At 43.1% G+C, this 18,942-nt stretch overlaps 1 protein-coding gene across 1 annotated transcript in view; it reads left to right on the top strand.

Moving 5' to 3' along the window:
• tmem145 (transmembrane protein 145) overlaps window positions 1-18,942 on the top strand; it is a 41,555-nt gene that overhangs the window by 16,608 nt on the left and 6,005 nt on the right. The window contains exons 5-13 of the mRNA XM_078410157.1: window positions 1,457-1,558; window positions 8,044-8,128; window positions 8,212-8,283; window positions 8,380-8,448; window positions 10,533-10,613; window positions 11,373-11,451; window positions 12,172-12,265; window positions 14,254-14,426; window positions 14,951-15,071. Of these exons, the coding sequence (XP_078266283.1) occupies window positions 1,457-1,558; window positions 8,044-8,128; window positions 8,212-8,283; window positions 8,380-8,448; window positions 10,533-10,613; window positions 11,373-11,451; window positions 12,172-12,265; window positions 14,254-14,426; window positions 14,951-15,071 (876 nt within the window). The remainder of the gene's footprint in view (window positions 1-1,456; window positions 1,559-8,043; window positions 8,129-8,211; window positions 8,284-8,379; window positions 8,449-10,532; window positions 10,614-11,372; window positions 11,452-12,171; window positions 12,266-14,253; window positions 14,427-14,950; window positions 15,072-18,942) is intronic.

The following is an 18,942-nucleotide window of genomic DNA, read 5'->3' as shown; positions in this document are numbered from 1 at the left end:
TAATGGTTGACAATTGTATGTCAGGTTGGAGGCCAGTGTCTAGTGGAGTACCCCAAGGATCTGTGTTGGGTCCACTGTTGTTTGTCATTTACATTAATGATCTGGATGATGGTGTGGCAAATTGGATTAGTAAATATGCAGATGATACTAAGATAGGTGGTGTATTTAATAATGAAGTAGAGTTTCAAAGTCTACAGAGAGACTTGAGCCTTTTGGAAGGGTGGGCTGAAAGATGGCAGATGGAGTTTAATGCTGATAAGTGTGAGGTGCTGCATTTTGGTAGGACAAATTAAAATAGGACGTACAGGGTAAATGGTAGGGAATTGAGGAATGCAGTGGAACAGAGGGATCTGGGAATAACTGTGCATTGTTCCCTGAAGGTGGAATCTCATGTGGATAGGGTGGTGAAGAAGGCATTTGGTATGCTTGCCTTTATAAATCAGAGCATCGAGTATAGAAGTTGGGATGTAATGTTAAAATTGTACAGGGCATTGGTGAGGCCGAATCTGGAGTATGGTGTGCAGTTCTGGTCGCCAAATTATAGGAAGGATGTCGACAAACTGGAGAGGGTACAGAGGAGATTTACTAGAATGTTGCCTGGGTTTCAGCACTTAAGCTACAGAGAGAGGTTGAACAGGTTGGGTCTTTATTCTTTGGAGCGTAGAAGGTTGAGGGGGGACTTGATAGAGGTTTTTAAAATTTTGAGAGGGACGGACAGAGTTGACGTGGGTAGGCTTTTCCCTTTGAGAGTGGGGAAGATTCCAACAAGGGGACATAGCATCAAAATTGAGGGACAAAAGTTTAGGGGTAACATGAGGGGTAACTTCTTTACTCAGAGGGTGGTGGCTGTATGGAATGGGCTTCCGGTGGAAGTGGTGGAGGCAGGCTCGATTTTATTATTTAAGAGTAAATTGGATAGGTATATGGATAAGAGGGGATTAGAGGGTTATGGTCTGAGTGCAGGTAGATGAGACTAGGTCAGAGAGAGTGGTCGGCGTGGACTGGTAGGGCCGAACGGGCCTGTTTCCGTGCTGTAGTTGTTATATGGTTATATGGTTATATGGACTTCAGGCCAGGTACTCAATCCTAAAGAATCCAGTCAGTTGGCAAATTCAGAAGAAAACATTGAAAATTACAAATGCATTTAAAGTATTTTAGAAACTCTGAAATTGAGATTGGAACTAGCATGTAGGTTTAGTGTTAGAGACGAAAGAATTGTAAGCTTTTCTAAAATATATTAAAAAAAATATTATATTTTGAAATATTTACCTGGAGGTACAGTTCATAATGAGCCCCTGTAAGGGTGCGACAGGTAAGCCTGCTCAGCAACATCAACCTTTTCTTCCATTTGACGCCACTGCCATTTGTGCATGTGTGCAGTCCACAACTACTGCCAAAGGTGTGTTAAAGGTCTCAGTAACAACTGATGGCGCTTATCATTTATCCCTATCTGCAGGTGGTGGATGTGAATGGAATAAATTACACAGATTGTCAAAGAAAACTCAACTTCCGTTCAGCGAGGGAGAGATGGTGGTTCCTTGCAGCCAGTAATTGTAGGGTACGAAGTTCATTTTCTTCACTGATTACCAAACATAAATCAGGCTTTTCCACCGAAGAAATATTGTTTATGTTTATTATTGTCACATGTATCGAGATACAGTGGAAAACCTTGTTTCCCAATCCATCCAGGCAAATATACCATATGCAAGTACATGCGTACATCAGGTAGCGCAAAAAAAGAAATAGGCCAGAATGTAATATATAGTGTTACATCTACAGAGAAAGTGCAAATAAAAAAGTGCAAAGTCTTCAACGTGGTAGGTTGGGAGATCAAGAATTCATCTTGTCATGTGAGAAAACTGTTTGGGAGTCTGATAACAATGGGAAAGAAGCTGTTCTTGAATCTGATGGTACGTACTTTCAAGCTTTTGGGTCTTCTGCCCGATGGGAAAGTGGAGAAAAGAGTATGACCAGGGAGTGGAGGGTTCCTTGATTATGTTGGCTGCTTTGCAGAGGCAGTGGGAATTGTAGACAGAGTCAGTGAAGAGTAGGCTGGTCTACGTGATGGACTGGGCAGTGTTCACAATTCTCTGCAATTTCTTGCCATTTAGGGCAGAGCAATTTCTGTAGCAAGCTGTGACGCATCTGAATAGGATTATTTCTATTGTGTAAAAGGTGGTAAGAGTAACAATTGGATAGGAAAGGTTTAAAGGGATATGGGCCCAGCATGTGCAAATGGGACTAGCTTAGATGGGGCATCTTGGTTGGCATGGATGAGTTGGGTTGAGGGGCCAGTTTCTGTGCATTGTGACTATGAGTCATTGGGAACACGCCATATTTCAGCCTTCATGCCCATCTCAGCCTACTGAGAAAGTAGAGGCATTGGTGCATTTTCTTGAATCAGGACAATTTGCCAATGTTTACACTCAGGAACTCATCACTTCATTGTCTTGAGTGTAGAATTGGGAGGTCATGTTACAGTTATATAAGACAGTTGGTGCAGCCACATTTAGAGTATTGTGTTCAATTTTGGTCACCATGTTATGGGAAAGATGTTGTCAAGCTTCAAAAGGTTCAGAGAAGATTTAGCAGGATGTTGCCAGTGCTCGATGGACTGAGCTATAGGGAGAGGTTGAGCAGGCTAGGGCTTTATTTCTTGGAGCGCAGGAGGATGAGGGGTGATCTTAGTAAGGTGTACAAAATCATGAGGGGAATAGATGGGGTGAATGCACAGAATATTTTGCTCAGAATAGGGGTATCGAGAGCCTCAGCACATCAGTTCAAAGTGAGGGGGGAAAGATTTAATGGGAACCTGAGGGGTAACATTTTTAACACAAAGGTTGGTGGGTGTATGGAACAAGCAGCTGGAGGACGTAGTTGAGGCAGGTACTATTGCAACATATAAGAAACATTTAGGCAGGTACATGGATAGGATAGGTTTAGCAGGCAGGTGGTGTAGATGCAGCATGTTGGCCAGGGTGGGGACGCTGGGTTGAAGGGCCTGTTTCCACACTGCATTACTCTATGACTCTATGAACTTGAAGCACTCGACATCTTCACCTCAGCACTATTGATACCGACACGGTTGAGTACTTCACCCTGTTTCCCGAAGTCGATGACCAGCTCCTTGCTGTCTTTGAACGTGAGGTTGCTTCCAGACACCATGCCACCGAGATCTCTATCTCCGTCCTGAAGTCTTCCTCGTCATTGTTTGAGCTCTGGTGCACCACTGTGGTGTCATCTGCAAACATGTAGATGGAGTAGGTTGGAGTAGGATTTGGCCACAGAATCATGAGTGGATCGGCTGTTTATTAAGGGGCGGAAGACGCGGCCTTGCAGGGCACAGCAGTGCTGAGGAATATCGTGGGGAGGTGTCGTTGCCTATTCCTGCTGATTGTGGTCGAAAGGTCAGGAAGTCAACAAATTGATTTGCAGAGGGATGTGCTACGTCTTAAACCCCAGAGTATGGAGATGAGTTTGGTTTGTATAATCTATTTAAAGTTCGATATTTCCAAGTGCACCATTTATTCAAGATTATTGATCTTTCATAAAATCGTAAAGACGACGGCAAGGTGGCGCAGCGGTAGAGTAGCTGCCTTAAATGACGGAGTCCCGGGTTCGATCCTGACCATGGCTGCTTTCTGTATGGAGTTTGCATGTTCTCCCTGTGACCGTGTGGGTTTTCTCCAGGTGCTTCAGTTTTCTCCCCCATTCCAAAGACGTACAGGTTTGAAGGCCAATTGGCTTGGTAAAATTGTAAATTGTCCCTCGTGTGTGTCGGATAGTGTTAGTGTGCGGGGATCGCTGGTCGGCGCGGAGTCGGTGGGCAGAAGGGCCTGTTTTCATGCTGTATCTCTAAACAAATTTGTTTTTAAATGTCTTCTTCAAGAAACCATAATTGAGGGGAAAGATGTAGGAATAGTGGAGCTAATTACAGTGTTCTAATCATTGATGTCAAATAAACCTGGGATTTTGTGGAAGGTAATAATTAGAAGCGAAGCACTTGCTCCTTCTACAGGCGAGAGCTGGTGGCGATGCTTATGCACATGCCAGCAGATGTCACTGGAGTAAGCTGATCACGTTGCCGTGTGCCTGTGAAGATACCAGCTTCTCTTCATGAAGCAGCTAGGTATATGGTGGAAAATTAAAGGACGCAAAGATTATTTAAAAATACGATGACATCAGTCATTGTTTCATTGTTCTGCTTTGTACTTTGCATTCATGTGTAAAAAGGAGGGCTTTTATTTAGTTGGTTTGCATCAATAAATCAGTAAATCCAAGAGTGTCGGTGGTGTGATGCTGTGAAAAATAAGTGGAGCACTGATCTGCATTGTCAAAAAATCCAAGTTACATGAAGTCATGGAAACACACGAGATTGTAGGTGCTGTAACATTGAACAAAAAGGAAGCTCTGGAGGAACTCAGCGGGACTGGCATTAGAAGACTGAGCGACATTAAAAAACAGCCTGTTCATCATGGTAAGAAAGCAAATGGACCAACTTCACTGAAGTACATAAATTATAAAGGCATAAGGAACTGCAGATGCTGGAATTTTGAGCAAAACACAAGGTGCCGGAGGAACTCAGCAGTTCAGACATCATCTGTGGAGGGAATCTGTGAAGGGTTCTGGCCCAAAACCCCGTCTGTTCATTCCCTCTGCAAATGCTGCCTGATCCACTGAGTTCCTCGAAAGCCTGCAGACACAAGAATCTGCAGGTGCTGCTTTGCAAAGAAAGACACAAAGTGCTGAAGTAACTCAGCGGGTCAGGCAGCATTTCTGCGGAACATGGATAGGCGATGTTTTGGTTCGGGATCCTTGTTCATTATGAAGATCCAAAACATCGCCTATCCAGTGTCCTTTGTTTCCTCCTGCATTTTGTGTTTTGCTGTATACACATAATAAACTTTCCACAGAAACAGATAATTCAAGAGCAGTAAGGAAGAAGATAACAGTTCAAAGTGACACATGGCAAACTTTCAGACACTATAAGTCCTTCACATAGGGAGATCAGATTCCTGGATGTTTTGGTAGCTGCACAGTGTGGTCTTCTGCACTTCCAGTGAATGCATCATAAGCTAATGTATGCTCAGATTTTTTATAGTATTACCCTACCTGGTTTACCTAAGCTGCTTCACATTACAATGCAAATATGTTATAGGTAATTTAGATCAGAGATGCAGTGTGGGCCTACCGAGCCCACGCCGACCATCGATCACCTGTACACTAGTTCTGCGTTATCTCCATTTTGCATTCTTCAGACTAGTGGAAATTTACAGAAGTCAATTAATCTCCAAATCTGTATATCTTTGGAATGAGGGAGGAATCCAGAGCACCCAGAGAAAACCCAGGTGGTCACAGGGAGAACGTACAAACTCCACACAGACAGCACCAGAGGTCAGGATCCAACCTGGGTGCAGCTCTACTGCTGCACCACTGCCACCCTTTGATGGAAGAAAATCTGCTTCAACGAGAAGCAGATTCAGTACGGGGTTCAAATGAAGATGGCGACATTGCCTTATTTGGGAGAAGATTACTTCTAGCAGAGGGATATATTTGGGAGAGTCTTGCTGGTTGGGTATTTGGGACATGTGGCACCAACAATCAGTTGTTGAAACTTGGTGAATCTCAGACTTCACCCACGTGTTATCAAATGTGTAAACTGAAGATTTACAGTCTCAGACGATGCCACAGTTGTCCAGTGTGGAATTTCATAGCATAGTGCTGTGGAATTGCCTCACACATCTGAGATCCGTTTGATTTCAATGGGGTCTATGCCCGGGGCTTTGGGGAAGAGATGTCTTTAGTATTTTGCTTTAGTTTAATATTTTTTGTTATTTGTAAGTGTTTCAGTTAATTGGATTTGAATATTTCAATTTTTAAAACTAATTTTCAACATAAAAAATTTCAAAATAATAATCACTAAATTTTCTCATGGTTTTGACAGATGAAAATCTGTGCACCTCCACCTTTCCCCAGCCTGAAACACTGCCAAGGGTATTCATTGGCTGGGAGTCCTTTGTCATCGGGTACCTTTGTCCCACAATGTGGCAGCAAGAAAATAATTTTTAAAGTGGAACAGCCCATCTTGCGTTCCCTCCCCTCTACTTTCAGTCTGAAGAAGGATCTCGACCCGAAACGTCACCCATTCTTTTTCTCCAGAGTTGCTGCCCAATCCGCTGAGTTATTTGAACACTTTGTGTCTATCCTCTGCCCATCTTGGGCATTGGTTTTCATTTTTTTAGCATTGCACTGTAATTATAGGAAGAATGATTTGCTTCTTTGCGCTGAACTGGAACATAGAGTCAGAGAGTCTTACAGCGTGGAAACAGGCCCTTCGGCCCAACTTGTCCATACCGGCCAACATGTCCGATCTACACTAGTCCCACCAGCCTGCGTTTGGCCCATATCCCTCTAAACCTATCCTATCCATGTACCTGTCTAAATGTTTCTTAAACGATAGTACCTGCCTCAACCATCTCCTCTGGCAGCTCATTTCATACACCCACCACCCTTTGTGTAAAAAAGTTACCCCTCAGATTCCTATCAAATCTTTTCCCCCCTCACCTTAAACCTATGTCCTCTGGTAAGGAACAGACAAAAGAACAAGCCATTCTACCCCTCAGGATGTGCTGCCATTCAATAATTTCATGGCTTTTCAGTCTCATCCTGAAAACTCTCCCTGCTCTCTTTCCATACTCCCTGATTCCCTTGTAGTTCAAATACCTCTCCGTCTCTGCCTTGCATATATTCATAAAACACTGCAATCATGCTCTCTGCTGTAGAGAATTCCAAAGAATCACAGTCTGCAGGGACAACATTTCTTCTCTTACATCTGTAACACCTTATTCTGAAACTCTGCCCTCCAGTTCTAGATTCTCCAACAAGAGAAACATCCTCTCAGCTGTTTGAATGATCACTTTTCAGAGCAACTGCACTCAGACCACTGGTCTGACTCTGAGTCTGTCTCTTTAATTCCCCTTCCCATTCCGATTCTAACCTCTCTGTCCGTCTCCTCCTGCTCTATTACAACAAAGTTCAACGCAGGCTCGAGGAAGAACTCAGTGGCGCAGCTGTAGAGTTACTGCCTTACAGCGCCAGAGACCTGGGTTCAATCCTGACCTTGGGTGCTGCACGTTCTCCCTGTGATAGTGTGGGTTTTCTCCGGGTGCTCCGGTTTCCTCCCACATACCAGGGACGTGCAGGTGTATGGGTAATTGACTTCTTTAATGTGTACAAGAAAATAACTGCAGATGCTGGTACAAATCGAAGGTATTTATTCACAAAATGCTGGAGTAACTCAGCAGGTCAGGCAGCATCTCGGGAGAGAAGGAATGGGTGACGTTTCGAAACGTCACCCATTCCTTCTCTCCCGAGATGCTGCCTGACCTGCTGAGTTACTCCAGCATTTTGTGAATAAATACCTTCTCTTTAATGTGTACGATAGAACTAGGGCACATTGGTCAGCATGAACTCGGTGGGACAAAAGGCCTGTTTCCATGCTGCATCTCTAAACTAAACTAAACTAAACCCCTCATGTTGCCACAAGAGACTGTAGATGCAGGAACCTGGAGCAAAAATGAGTTGCTGGAGGAACTTAGCAGGTTAGGGAGCATCTAAGAAGAGAAAAAATTTCTGGACGGTCCAAATAAAAGGCTCTCACCCAAATTGTCAACTATCTATTTCCCTCCACAGATGCTGTCTGACCTGCTGATCTTTTCCACCATTTCCTATTTTCTTACGTAAGATAGCAGTTACTTTTATCATAACCATAGCTTTAAGATAATTATTTGTCTGTTGAGCAGCTTGTAGTGTTACAAAGCATACAAATTAAGTTTAATTTCTTTTATTCTGTGGGTGTGTATGCATGTATATGTGACTAAATTTGTAAAATCCAAATCTCCTTTACAATAGAAAAGATGACATTGATGTCTTTTTGTGTCATACGTATATCAATCGCAAACCGTGTGAATTGATGAGATTAGTTGGCCACATTTATTTTCAATGATCTGCATTCGATTTTTATGCTCTTTGCATTTTAATTAGGGTGGAGGAATAACTTTGGAATACAAAATTAAAATGTTGAATGGGAACTCATTGTGGAGAAGACAATTTTCTGCCAACCAGATCGGTAAGGATGTTCAGTATCATTTTTAGTTTTGTTTTTATGGAAGTGGTCAAACTAAAGATAATCTCTATCCTTCCTTCTTACAGGCATTCTTGAAGTACACATTCTTTCAGTGTTGTTATTCGTAATTGTACTTGGAGTTTGTGTATATTTTGCTTGTAAGTAACCTACAATTACAAGCTGTTGTATCTGGTATAACTTTATAATGATATCGTTTTAAAAGAAGCCTTTTCAAGTTTTCATTTTTATAATAGATTATTTGAAGAGAAGACATTTACTACATTCTAGCTATCAGATGCTAATGGTCTCAATTGGAACAGAAGGTAAGGCCTCTGTCAATCAGCAAAGATAAATTAATTTTCAATGTATAATTTTTTGCATAATTGATATAATTAATAAAATATCTATTTACTTGCTTTATGCGATATCTATTAAATCCTTTTATGATGAAGGGGCCCAAAATTAGAGAAAAATGAGAAGTTATGCACAGATTTGTTGAGATGCTGCTTTCAAGTCAAATAATGACAGTGGTGGGGATATTGGGTTTGATGTTTTCTCTGGAACATCGGAGGTTGAGGGGAGACTTGACGGAAGTATGTAAAATTATGAGAAGTATAGATAGGGTAGACAGTCGGTACCTTTTTTCCCCAGGGTGGAAATGTCCACCATTAGAGGGTATAAGGTGAGAGGGGTAAAGTTTAAAGGGGATGTGCTGGGCAAGTTGTTTTTTTTTACACAGAGGGTGGTGGGGGCCTGGAACACGCTGCTGGGGATGATGACTGAGGGAGATACGATAGTGACATTCAAGAGGCATTTGGACAGGTGAGAGGGGGGATCTTTAATGGAGATGTGCTTGGCACGTTTTCTACTCAGAGAGAGGCGAGGGCCTGGAATGCATTGCCAGGGGTGGTGGTGGAGGCAGATACGATTGTGGGGTTTAAGAGGCTTTTAGATAGACATATGGAAGTGCAAGGAACAGAGGGATATGGATCATGTACAGGCAGAGTAGATCGGTTTAACTTGGCATCATGTTCTGCACGAACATGGTGGGCGGTACGGTACTGTACTGTTTTATGTTCTATCTTTGCCGCTAGGTTTGTAACAAGGGAATTGCCATGATGAAGTCAGTAATTACTTGGAGAAGTTGGTGACTGACCATTTTCATTTTCTGGCTGACCCTCTAGTTGAGTTCAAATTTTGGCAATGCTCAGTTGTGAGCATCATTGGGACGAGTCAGTTCCCAGCCTAAACAACCCTAGCAAATGAGTAAATCTTACACCAATATCACCACCATAGGATGATGAGAACTGACATTAATGAAAAGTGCAAAGTTGCTCAGAATCATATTAACACTGCATATCTGCTCCATCCAGTGTTCCCCATGTGGCCTCCTATACGTCGACGAGACCACATGAACACTTGGCAACAGTTTTGTCGAACACTTGCGCTCGGTCTGACAAGACCTACTGGATCTCCCGGTTGCTAACCGTGCTAACTCCTCTTCCCATGCCCATACTGACCTTTCTGTCCTGGGCCTCATCCATTACCAGAGTGAGGCCACATGAAAACTGGAGGAATAGCATCTCACCGTTGGGTAGCTTATAACCCAATGGTATGAACATTGAATTCTCCAATTTTATGTAACCTCTATCCATCCCCTCCCCTTTCTCCCCCCCTCTCCCAGCCCCTCCCCCCCCCCCCCCGTACCCAACCTGGACTTGCACCTATTTCTCCCCTCCACCCATGCTCCTTGTTCCAGCTTCACCATGTGCAACTCTTCAATCCTTTTGAATCATACCTTCTATTTTAATCTGTGGCATTTGTTCCAGCGAGAGGCCTATTAAAAAACAACATCACATATTTTTACCTATTGCCCTCCATGCTTTGTCCTGCCTCTCCTCTCTACCACCTTTTCTTCCCCGCTGTCCCCCAATCTCACTACAGTCAGTCTGAAGAAGGGACCCGACCCAAAATGCCACCTATCCAAGTTCTCCAGAGATGCTGCCTGACTACTGAGTTACTCCAGCACTTTGCATCCCTTTTTTTCCCACATGAACACTATTTTCATCTGTGCAATGTCTGCAATTCTGACGATGCATGGTCAAATTTCTTGAAGAGAATGTTATATGTTACCAGTCTTGAAACAGGATATGTGTATATTTTACTATTTTTGCCTATTAAAGTTTAATTTGATAGAGACACAATACTGAAATGTTTCTTAGCTGTACTCTTTGTAGCTGCTCAGTACTTCGAAGATAGTGTTATCATTTTGTCTTCTATAAATTACTTTGAAAATATATCTGTAACAGCACAGTTGGTGGTAAGGGATAAAGACCGTAATGGATAGAAAAGTGAATGTTTGAAAATGAGAGATATGTATAATTTGTTATTTTTCATATCTTTCTAGTTCTAGGTCATTTCTTCTTAGGCATTCACTTTGGCATTTATGCACAGAATGGTGTAGGTTGTGAGTCTGTCAAAATAATCGGTAAGCAAGCAGTATTAATGGCACCATGTAAAAAAATCAGTTTCATTATCCAGCTCTGTCAAAGAGCGGGGCATCTATTAGTAAACATAATGATATTACATTAATAGTCATCGACTTTGCATTACAAATATGATAATATAACTGGCGATAAAATTGAATTGTGCAGTATCAGAATGCAATTGCAAACTCTATTACATTTCCTTGGCCTCCGCTGAGAACTAAGGGGGGTGCTGTCGAGAACTAAGAGACTCGGCACGGAGGAGGAGGGGGGGACAAAGAAGGGACCAACATTACTTAGAGAGTACTTTTTGTAACTTTGTCGATGCCTTTGTGGCGAGTCTTTTGTGTTCTTTGTATGCAAAAACAACGAATTTCACAGTACCTAGGTACACGTGACAATAATGTATCATCATTATTTTATTTGATGTTATTAATAGTTGTAATTAAAATAATATAAGGGAAACATATGTGGAAAGTTGAATTTATTGCCAAGTCAATGGATATTTTTAAGGTGGAGATTGAGAGATTCTTGATTAGTGCGGGTGTCAGGGGTTATGGGGAGAAGGCAGGAGAATGGGGTTGAGAGGGAAAGATAGATCAGCCATGATTGAATGGCGGAGTAGATTTGATCCTAAATCTGCTTCTAGAACTTATGAACTTATATATACATCGTAACTATTCTTCTGCTAATGTTGTTCAAAACTTTCCTTTATCATTTCTGTGCCAATTTTTCTTCTATTCATTTAATTTTTTCCACAGGATGCTTGTTGCTGGTGATAAGCTATTTGCTGCTTGTTCCAATGCTTCTTCTAATGAGCCATGGATTTACAATTACAAGGTGAAAATCATTCAGATACAATTTAGTTAGAAATGTTAAAGTTCAGCTGAAGATTAGTAAATTTATTTTAAAGTTACGAATAATTTTGAACTGCCATTCCACACCAAATGATAAAAACCAGAAAACGCAGCAGAACACAAAGTGCTGGAGTAACTCAACAGGTCAGGCAGGCGTCTCTGGAGAACATAGATAGGCAACATATCGGATCTCTCCGAGTTACTCCAGCACTTTGTGTCCTTTTTTGTAAAGCAGCATCTGCAGCTCCTTATTCCGACAGAAAACTCGGCAGGTCAGGCAGCATCAATAAAGAGAGAGACAAAAAATGCTGAAGTAACTCAGCGGGTCAGGCAGCATATTTGGAGAACATGGATAGGTGACGTTATGGGTCGTGACCTTTCTTCAGTCTTCAGATATGAAACGTCACCTATCCAATAAGAATTTAGCGTTGTAGAATTTCGTCCCATCTTGCCCACACCGACCACGATGTCCCATCTACACGAGTCCCACCTGCCTACATTTGGCCCATAACCCTCTAAATCTATCCTATCCATGTACCTGTCCAAATGTTTCTTAAACATTGTGACAGTACCTGCCTCAACTACTTCCTCTGGCAGCTCGTTCCATGCACACATCACCTTTAATACTAGGAATTGCATTAAAACAAATATGGTGGATTTTGTTTAATCAAATTACACAATATATTTTATTCCATGAAACTAGGACGAAGATTCGCCATTCTAGTGCTGTTGCTCTCTGTTTGGTGGTGGTCACCTTTGCACTTATGTACACCTGGTTTTTCATTGATGAGAAACATGTAAGTAGTTACAGATGAGTCCTTTGAACTTTAACTAAGCATTTTTAGCATTAGGGTACTCAATGTCATTTATAGTGTCGGAGGCTGAGGGGAGAAGTATTTAAAATTATAAGAGACATAGGGTAGGGTAGACTGTCAGAACTATTTTCCTGGGGTGTAAATGTCAAAGCAAAAGAGCATAGTTTTAAGGCGAGAGAGAGAGAGAGAAAGTTTAAAGGAGTTGTGCGGGTAAGTTTTTTTACACAGAATGGTGGAAGCAGATAGATAGTGGCATTTAAGAGGCTTTTAGGTAGGCACATGGATATGCGGGGAATAAAGGGATAACGTGCTGGCAGAGGAGATTAATTTAACCTGACATCATGTTCAGCAAGGACAATGTGATCCTTCATAAGTTTAATTATCTCTATCAGAACCTCTCTCAACAACTTGTAACTAAAATCCCTCATCCCTGGAATCATTGTAATAAATCTCTTGTGCAACCTTCCCAAGCCTTCCTGACAGATGCACTTTGTTGTTGCTCTGGAGCATCTCCGTGTCATCCTTACACAATGAAAACTCAATGGTTCGATGGTACTTTATTCGGCACATGTACCGAGGTACAGTGAAATTCATATTTGTATACAGTTCAGCACAAGTATCACTATAAATAAACACTTGGATACATCTTAGAAAAACATCTCAGATACAGTACCCTCCAGTGAATACCATTCCTCACCTGTTAGATCAAATCCCAGGAATATTATACGTTCCTGATCTAATTAGTGCATCATCCATTATGGCAGTAGTGGCAGAAAGGGTGCTACTTGCATTAGGGTACGTTTCCTGTAAAGCACTAACTGGTGAGGTTGATGATGCTAGGCCCAAGTGCCGGCAGCTACAATGTACTGCAGTAACTGTCGAGTAACCTGCACTGAATCTGCATCATATTATATTAGATTTTTACTTTAGTTGATTGTCCCATGTACCGAGGTACAGTGAAAAGCTTTATGGTTGCGTGCTAACCGGTCAGCGGAAAGACTATCCATGTTTACAATCGAGCATTCCACAGTATACAGATACATAATAAAGGGAATAATGTTTAGCGCAAGATAAAATCCATTAAAGTCCGATTAAAGATAATCCGCGGGTCTCCAATGAGGTAGATAATAACTCGGGACCGCTCTCCAGTTGTTGAAAGAATTGTTGATAGGATAACAGATAGCCCAGTCATTATCACTCTGCTCTATAACAAAACTTGCCAGCTCCATTGCCAATATTATTTCATTGACACACCAAATATATGTTGGCTGTTTGATGATTTTTGAAAGAGCCAGTCTAATTTTCAGTTGCATATTAAGAAAATCCCCTTCTACTGCTTTTAGAGAATTCTAAAATTATGAGAGCACACTGGAAATCCCCCCCGGAAATCCCCCTGAAAATGTGGTGCCCAGGCTGGGTGAGGCAGCCAAGCTTGACCTCGTCCTCCGTGGCCGATCGACGGGCCGAATTTTCCCCCTGCGGCCAAGGCTGTGAAACTCTGCCCCGGCCAGAGCCGGCAGATCCGTTCCCGCAGCCGACCTCCATGATCGATCTGTGGGTCGAATTTTCCCTCTGTCGCCGGGGCTCTGGAACTCCGGCCTGGTCGGAGCCGGCTGATCCATTCCCATAGTTGACTTCCGAGGCCAACATTGCAGGCTGGTAACTCAGCGGCCTAGGCGGTTCGTTCCGGTACCATTTGACTCCTCTCGTAGGCTGTGACCTCTGTTGGTCCGGCAAATCCAGCAAGGCTCTGGAACCAAGGCTGCCGGAAAATCAGGGGTGGACCAGTACTGAGAAAGGGAAGAAACCTAAACACTCCTTTGGATGAATGTGCATCGGAACTAGATTTAGTGTTGAATGTAAATAGATTTGTTTATGCTGCAGTTTAACTACAAGACTAAATGAAATAAAAGGCCTAATTTCAGCATTTATATACTGTATTAATATGAAATACATTTTGATTTGTACAGCTTATAGACCCAGGAAGAATACAGAGTTTATTCGAATCCTCTGTTGGCTATGCCGTAACCGCCTTACAGCTTCTGGCAGCATTTTGGTTTGTACAGTCAACATATAAAATCATGCAAGAGCATCCTGAGAAACGGCCATTTTACCTTCTCTTCTTCCCTGCATTCACCTTTTGGTAAGTTACCCTAACAGGTAATTACACTGAACCTTTATGACTGCGATGTGTGTCATCCATGGCTGTTATTCACTTAGGCCACTCTGACAGCTGATCCCAAACCCACGACTCTGCCACCATCAACAGTACGTGTGGGGAACATCACCCACAGCACGTTACTCTTAATTCACATGTCATCTCGGACCTGGAAATATTTCGGCAGTCCTTCATCGTTGCAGGGTGTAAATTGTGCAACTCTCTCCCTCAGCGCTGTGGTAGTATCTTCATTAGAGAGCCAAACACGGGTTAATGGGACGAGCTTAGATGGGGCTTCTTGGTTGGTATGGAAGAGTTGGGCCAAAGGGCCTGTTTCTGTGCTGTATGAATCTAGATGGCTCATCACACCTTCTCAGGTACAATTAAGGATGGTCTGCCTGCTTGTCCCAAAACAAAATGCAGGAATTCTCTCCCTAAATTAACTTTGCACTGTGAATTATAATTGGATAAACTTGTACACCTACTTTGTCTGATTCTCTTCCTGAAAGGTTTTTTGCAGTGCCTGTTAGCAGCCTTTTTGGACAATTTATGATTCCAAACTGGAAACGTGAACGTGTCATGAGTACAGTTTTGCTGCTATTGAAATTCTACGTCTATGCTGTGATGTTGGTAGGTAAAGAGCTATAAACATTTACGCTGCTGAATGCAACTTAATTGTGCTGGACTAATATGCATTTCATAAGACCATAAAAAATAGGAGCAGAATTAGGCCCATTGAGCCTGCTCCGCCATTCGATCATGGCTAATCTAGTTGTCCCTCTCAACCCCATTACCCTGCGTTCTCCCCCGTAACCTTTGACACCCTTACTAATCAAGAACATATCAATCTCCGCTTTAAAAATACCCAATGACCTGGGCTCCTTGGCCGTCTGTGGCAATGAATTCCACAGATTCACCACCCTCCAGCTTAAGAAATTCCTTCTCATCTCCATTAGAAAGGCATGCCTTTCTGAGGCTGTGCCCTCTGGTCCAAGACTCTCCCACCACAGAAAACATCCTCTCTGCATTCACTTTATCTCAGTCTCTCCCAGTCTGAAGAAGGGTCTCACCCCAAAACGTCACCTATTCCTTTTATTCAGAGATGCTGCCCTGACCCTCTGAGTTACTCCAACATTATGTGTCTCTATCCACTCCATCTAGGCCTTTCATTATTCGCTAGGTTTCAATAGGATTCCCACCTCATCTTTCTAAACACCAGCGAGTACAGTACCATTTGGTCTACTTTATCATTTTGTGGTTTAAAAACAATTGAAATGTTGATATCCTGAGAATATTCTTAGCAAGAACATAAATCGGTAAATTTTCGCAATGAAAATATATGCTTGTAACGTACTTTGGCCATGGAGTCATTGCTTTCTCATGGCAAGCCAGCAAGAATGGGTTAAAAGCAATGTCAAAGAGACCACAGTTATATGGGATTCCAGGTCAGTTGAAGACTCAAGAAGACACGGTGGCGCAGTGGTAGAGTTGTACCTTACAGCGCCGGAGACCCGAGTTCAATCCTGACTACGGGTGCTGTCTACACAGAGTTTGTACGTTCTCCCTGTGACCACATGGGCTTTCTCCGGTGTGCTCTGGTTCCTCCCACATTCCAAAGACGTTCAGGTTTGTAGGTTAATTGACTTCGGTAAAAAATTAGAAATTGTCCCTGGTCTGTAGAATAGTTCTAGTGCATGGCATGATTGCTGGTCAACACAGACACAGTGGGTTGAAGGGCCTGTTTACTGCGATGTTTCTCTAAAGACTAAAGTGAAGTCTAAAAGAGTTACAGGATTGCACCTGGATTATTGTATGTTTATAAAATATAGCAGTTTGAATTAACCAGTGGTTTATTAAATAAATGTAAATCAAGTAGCAAAGAAAGTAGCAATTTATGCTACATAATATTGACATGATTTTCAAAATTGTCAAATCACATGTAGTTTTAGTTAATACAGTATTTGAACGTAGAACAGAGTATGCCAGAGCTACTACACTCCAAACTCTTCCAAACTGTGCCTGAACGTGGTACCTCAGCTGCACGGAGGCAGAAAGGAAAGCTCTACAGCGGGTAGTCCATAGAGCTCAGAGGGCCATCGGAACACAGCTACCAGACTTGGAGGGCATCTACAACACACGATGCCTCAGAAAAGCCACCAGCATCCACAAAGACTCTTCACACCCCTGCAACAGTCTGTTCGAACTCCTTCCATCGGGCAGACGATACAAGGCCTTCTATGCCCGCACCTCCAGACTCAGGAACAGCTTCATCCCCAGGGCCATAGCTGCTATGAACCGGTCCTGCTGAGCCGGATGGCCACAACGCATAGATCAACTTGCACTTTACCCTGTCCAAAACTGTTATAACTGTTCGTTTCGTTGGGTTGCTGCTGTCTAAATTACCTAAATTAGTGCATCGTATGGGAGGCGCATTCCCAATCTCGTTGTACCCCTGGGTACAATGACAATAAAGATATATTGTATTGTATTGTATTGTATTGTATTGTCAGTGGACCATCAACTTCCTGACAGACAGGAAGCAGCATGTGAGGCTGGGAAAGCACATCTCGGACCTGCTGACCCTCAGCATAGGAGCACCGCAAGGCTGCGTACTCTCCCCTCTCCTTTGCTCTCTCTACACCCAGGGCCGTCTTAACGCATGGGCCTGATGGGCACTTGCCCGGGGGCCCACGAGCATAGGGGCCCCATGCTGATCTGTGTATGTTAAGTGACTTGCAATAAATAAATACTACTTTAAAAATGTAGGTTCAATAAGTGCTTTTTTCGCAACATTTTCAGTCCCTAAGTGCTTCTCACAGCGATCTGTAAGTGCTTTTCGCAACAATGTAGCACCCTAAGTCCATTGCTAAGTGCTTTTCGGTAAGTGCTTTTCGCCGGCACGACAGGGGGGGGGGCTGGTAGGGAAAGTGGGGTGGGGGAGAGTAACAGTAGGGGCCCCAGTACACTGCTTTGCCCGGTGGCCCATAATGCTGTAAAAACGGCCCTGTCTACACCAACGACTGCATCTCTACAGACTCCTCTGTCAAGCTTCCCAAGTTTGCGGATGACACTACCCTGATTGGACTGATCTAGGATGGGGAGGAATCTGCCTACAGACAGGAAGTGACACAGCTGGAGTCCAGTGCCTTCGTAACAACCTGGAGCTCAATGCTCTTAAGACAGTGGAACTGATTGTAGACTTTAGGAGAGCTCCCCCTCCCCTCCCCCTAATCACCATCAACAACACCACAGTCACATCTGTGGAGTAATTTAAGTTCCTTGGAACCATCATCTCCAAGGACCTTAAATGGGGGGCCACCATCAACTCCACAGTCAAAAAGGCCCAACAGAGGATGTACTTCCTGCGGCAACTGAGGAAACACAATCTGCCACAGGAGGTGATGGTCCAATTCTGTGCTGCCATCGTAGAGTCTGTCCTCACCTTCTCCATCATAGTTTGGTTTGGCTCAGCCACCAAGCACGACATCCGGAGGCTGCAACGCATCGTTCGATCAGCTGAGAAGGTTGTTGGCTGCAACCTTCCTCCCATTGACGACTGTACATTGCAAGGGCCAGGAAGCGAGTGGGCAAGATCATCTCTGACTCCTCTCACCCTGGCCACAAACTCTTTGAAGCACTTCCCGCTGGAAGGTGACTCTGGTCTGTCAAAGCCGCCACAGCCAGACATAAAAACAGCTTTTTTTCCACGAGTAATAGCTCTACTCAATAACCAAAAGTCTGTCGTCTCTTTTTGCTCTGGTTTATTTCACTCACATGTTTAAACTGTAATGTTGTATTCTTAATATTTTAATGTTTTATGCTTTATTCTTATTTGTTTTACTGTATGTACATCTGGAGTATTGTGTACAGTTTTGGTCTCCTAATTTGAGGAAGGACATCCTTGTAATTGAGGCAGTGCAGCGTAGGTTCACGAGATTGATCCCTGGGATGGCAGAACTGTCATATGAGGAAAGATTGAAAAGACTAGGCTTGTATTCACTGGTGTTTAGAAGGATGAGAGGGAACCTTATAGAGACATATAAAATTCTAAAAGGACTGGACAAGCTAGATGCAGGAAACATGTTCCCAATGTTGGGCGAGTCCAGAACCAGGGGGCACAGTCTTAGAATAAAGGGGAGGCCATTTAAAAACGAGGTGAGAAGGAACTTTTTCACCCAGAGAGTTGTGAATTTGTGGAATTCTCTGCCACAGAGGGCAGTGGAGGCCAAATCACTGGATGAATTTAAGAGAGAGTTAGATAGACCTCTCGGGGCTAGCGGATTCAAGGGATATGGGGAGAAGTTGGGCGCAGATGATTGTGGACGATCAGCCATGATCACAATGAACGGCGGTGCTGGCTGAAAGGGCCGAATGGCCTCCTCCTGCACCTATTTTCTATTTTTATGTTCGTGTTGCTACTTGCAAGCGGAGCGCCAAGGCACATTCCTTGTATGTGTACATACTTGGCCAATAAACTTATTAATTTAATTTAATTTTTTTC

Source organism: Rhinoraja longicauda, chromosome 13 (genome assembly GCF_053455715.1).
Source record: "Rhinoraja longicauda isolate Sanriku21f chromosome 13, sRhiLon1.1, whole genome shotgun sequence".
NCBI lineage: Eukaryota > Metazoa > Chordata > Chondrichthyes > Rajiformes > Arhynchobatidae > Rhinoraja > Rhinoraja longicauda.
This window is presented reverse-complemented; position numbering and strand designations above follow the sequence as displayed.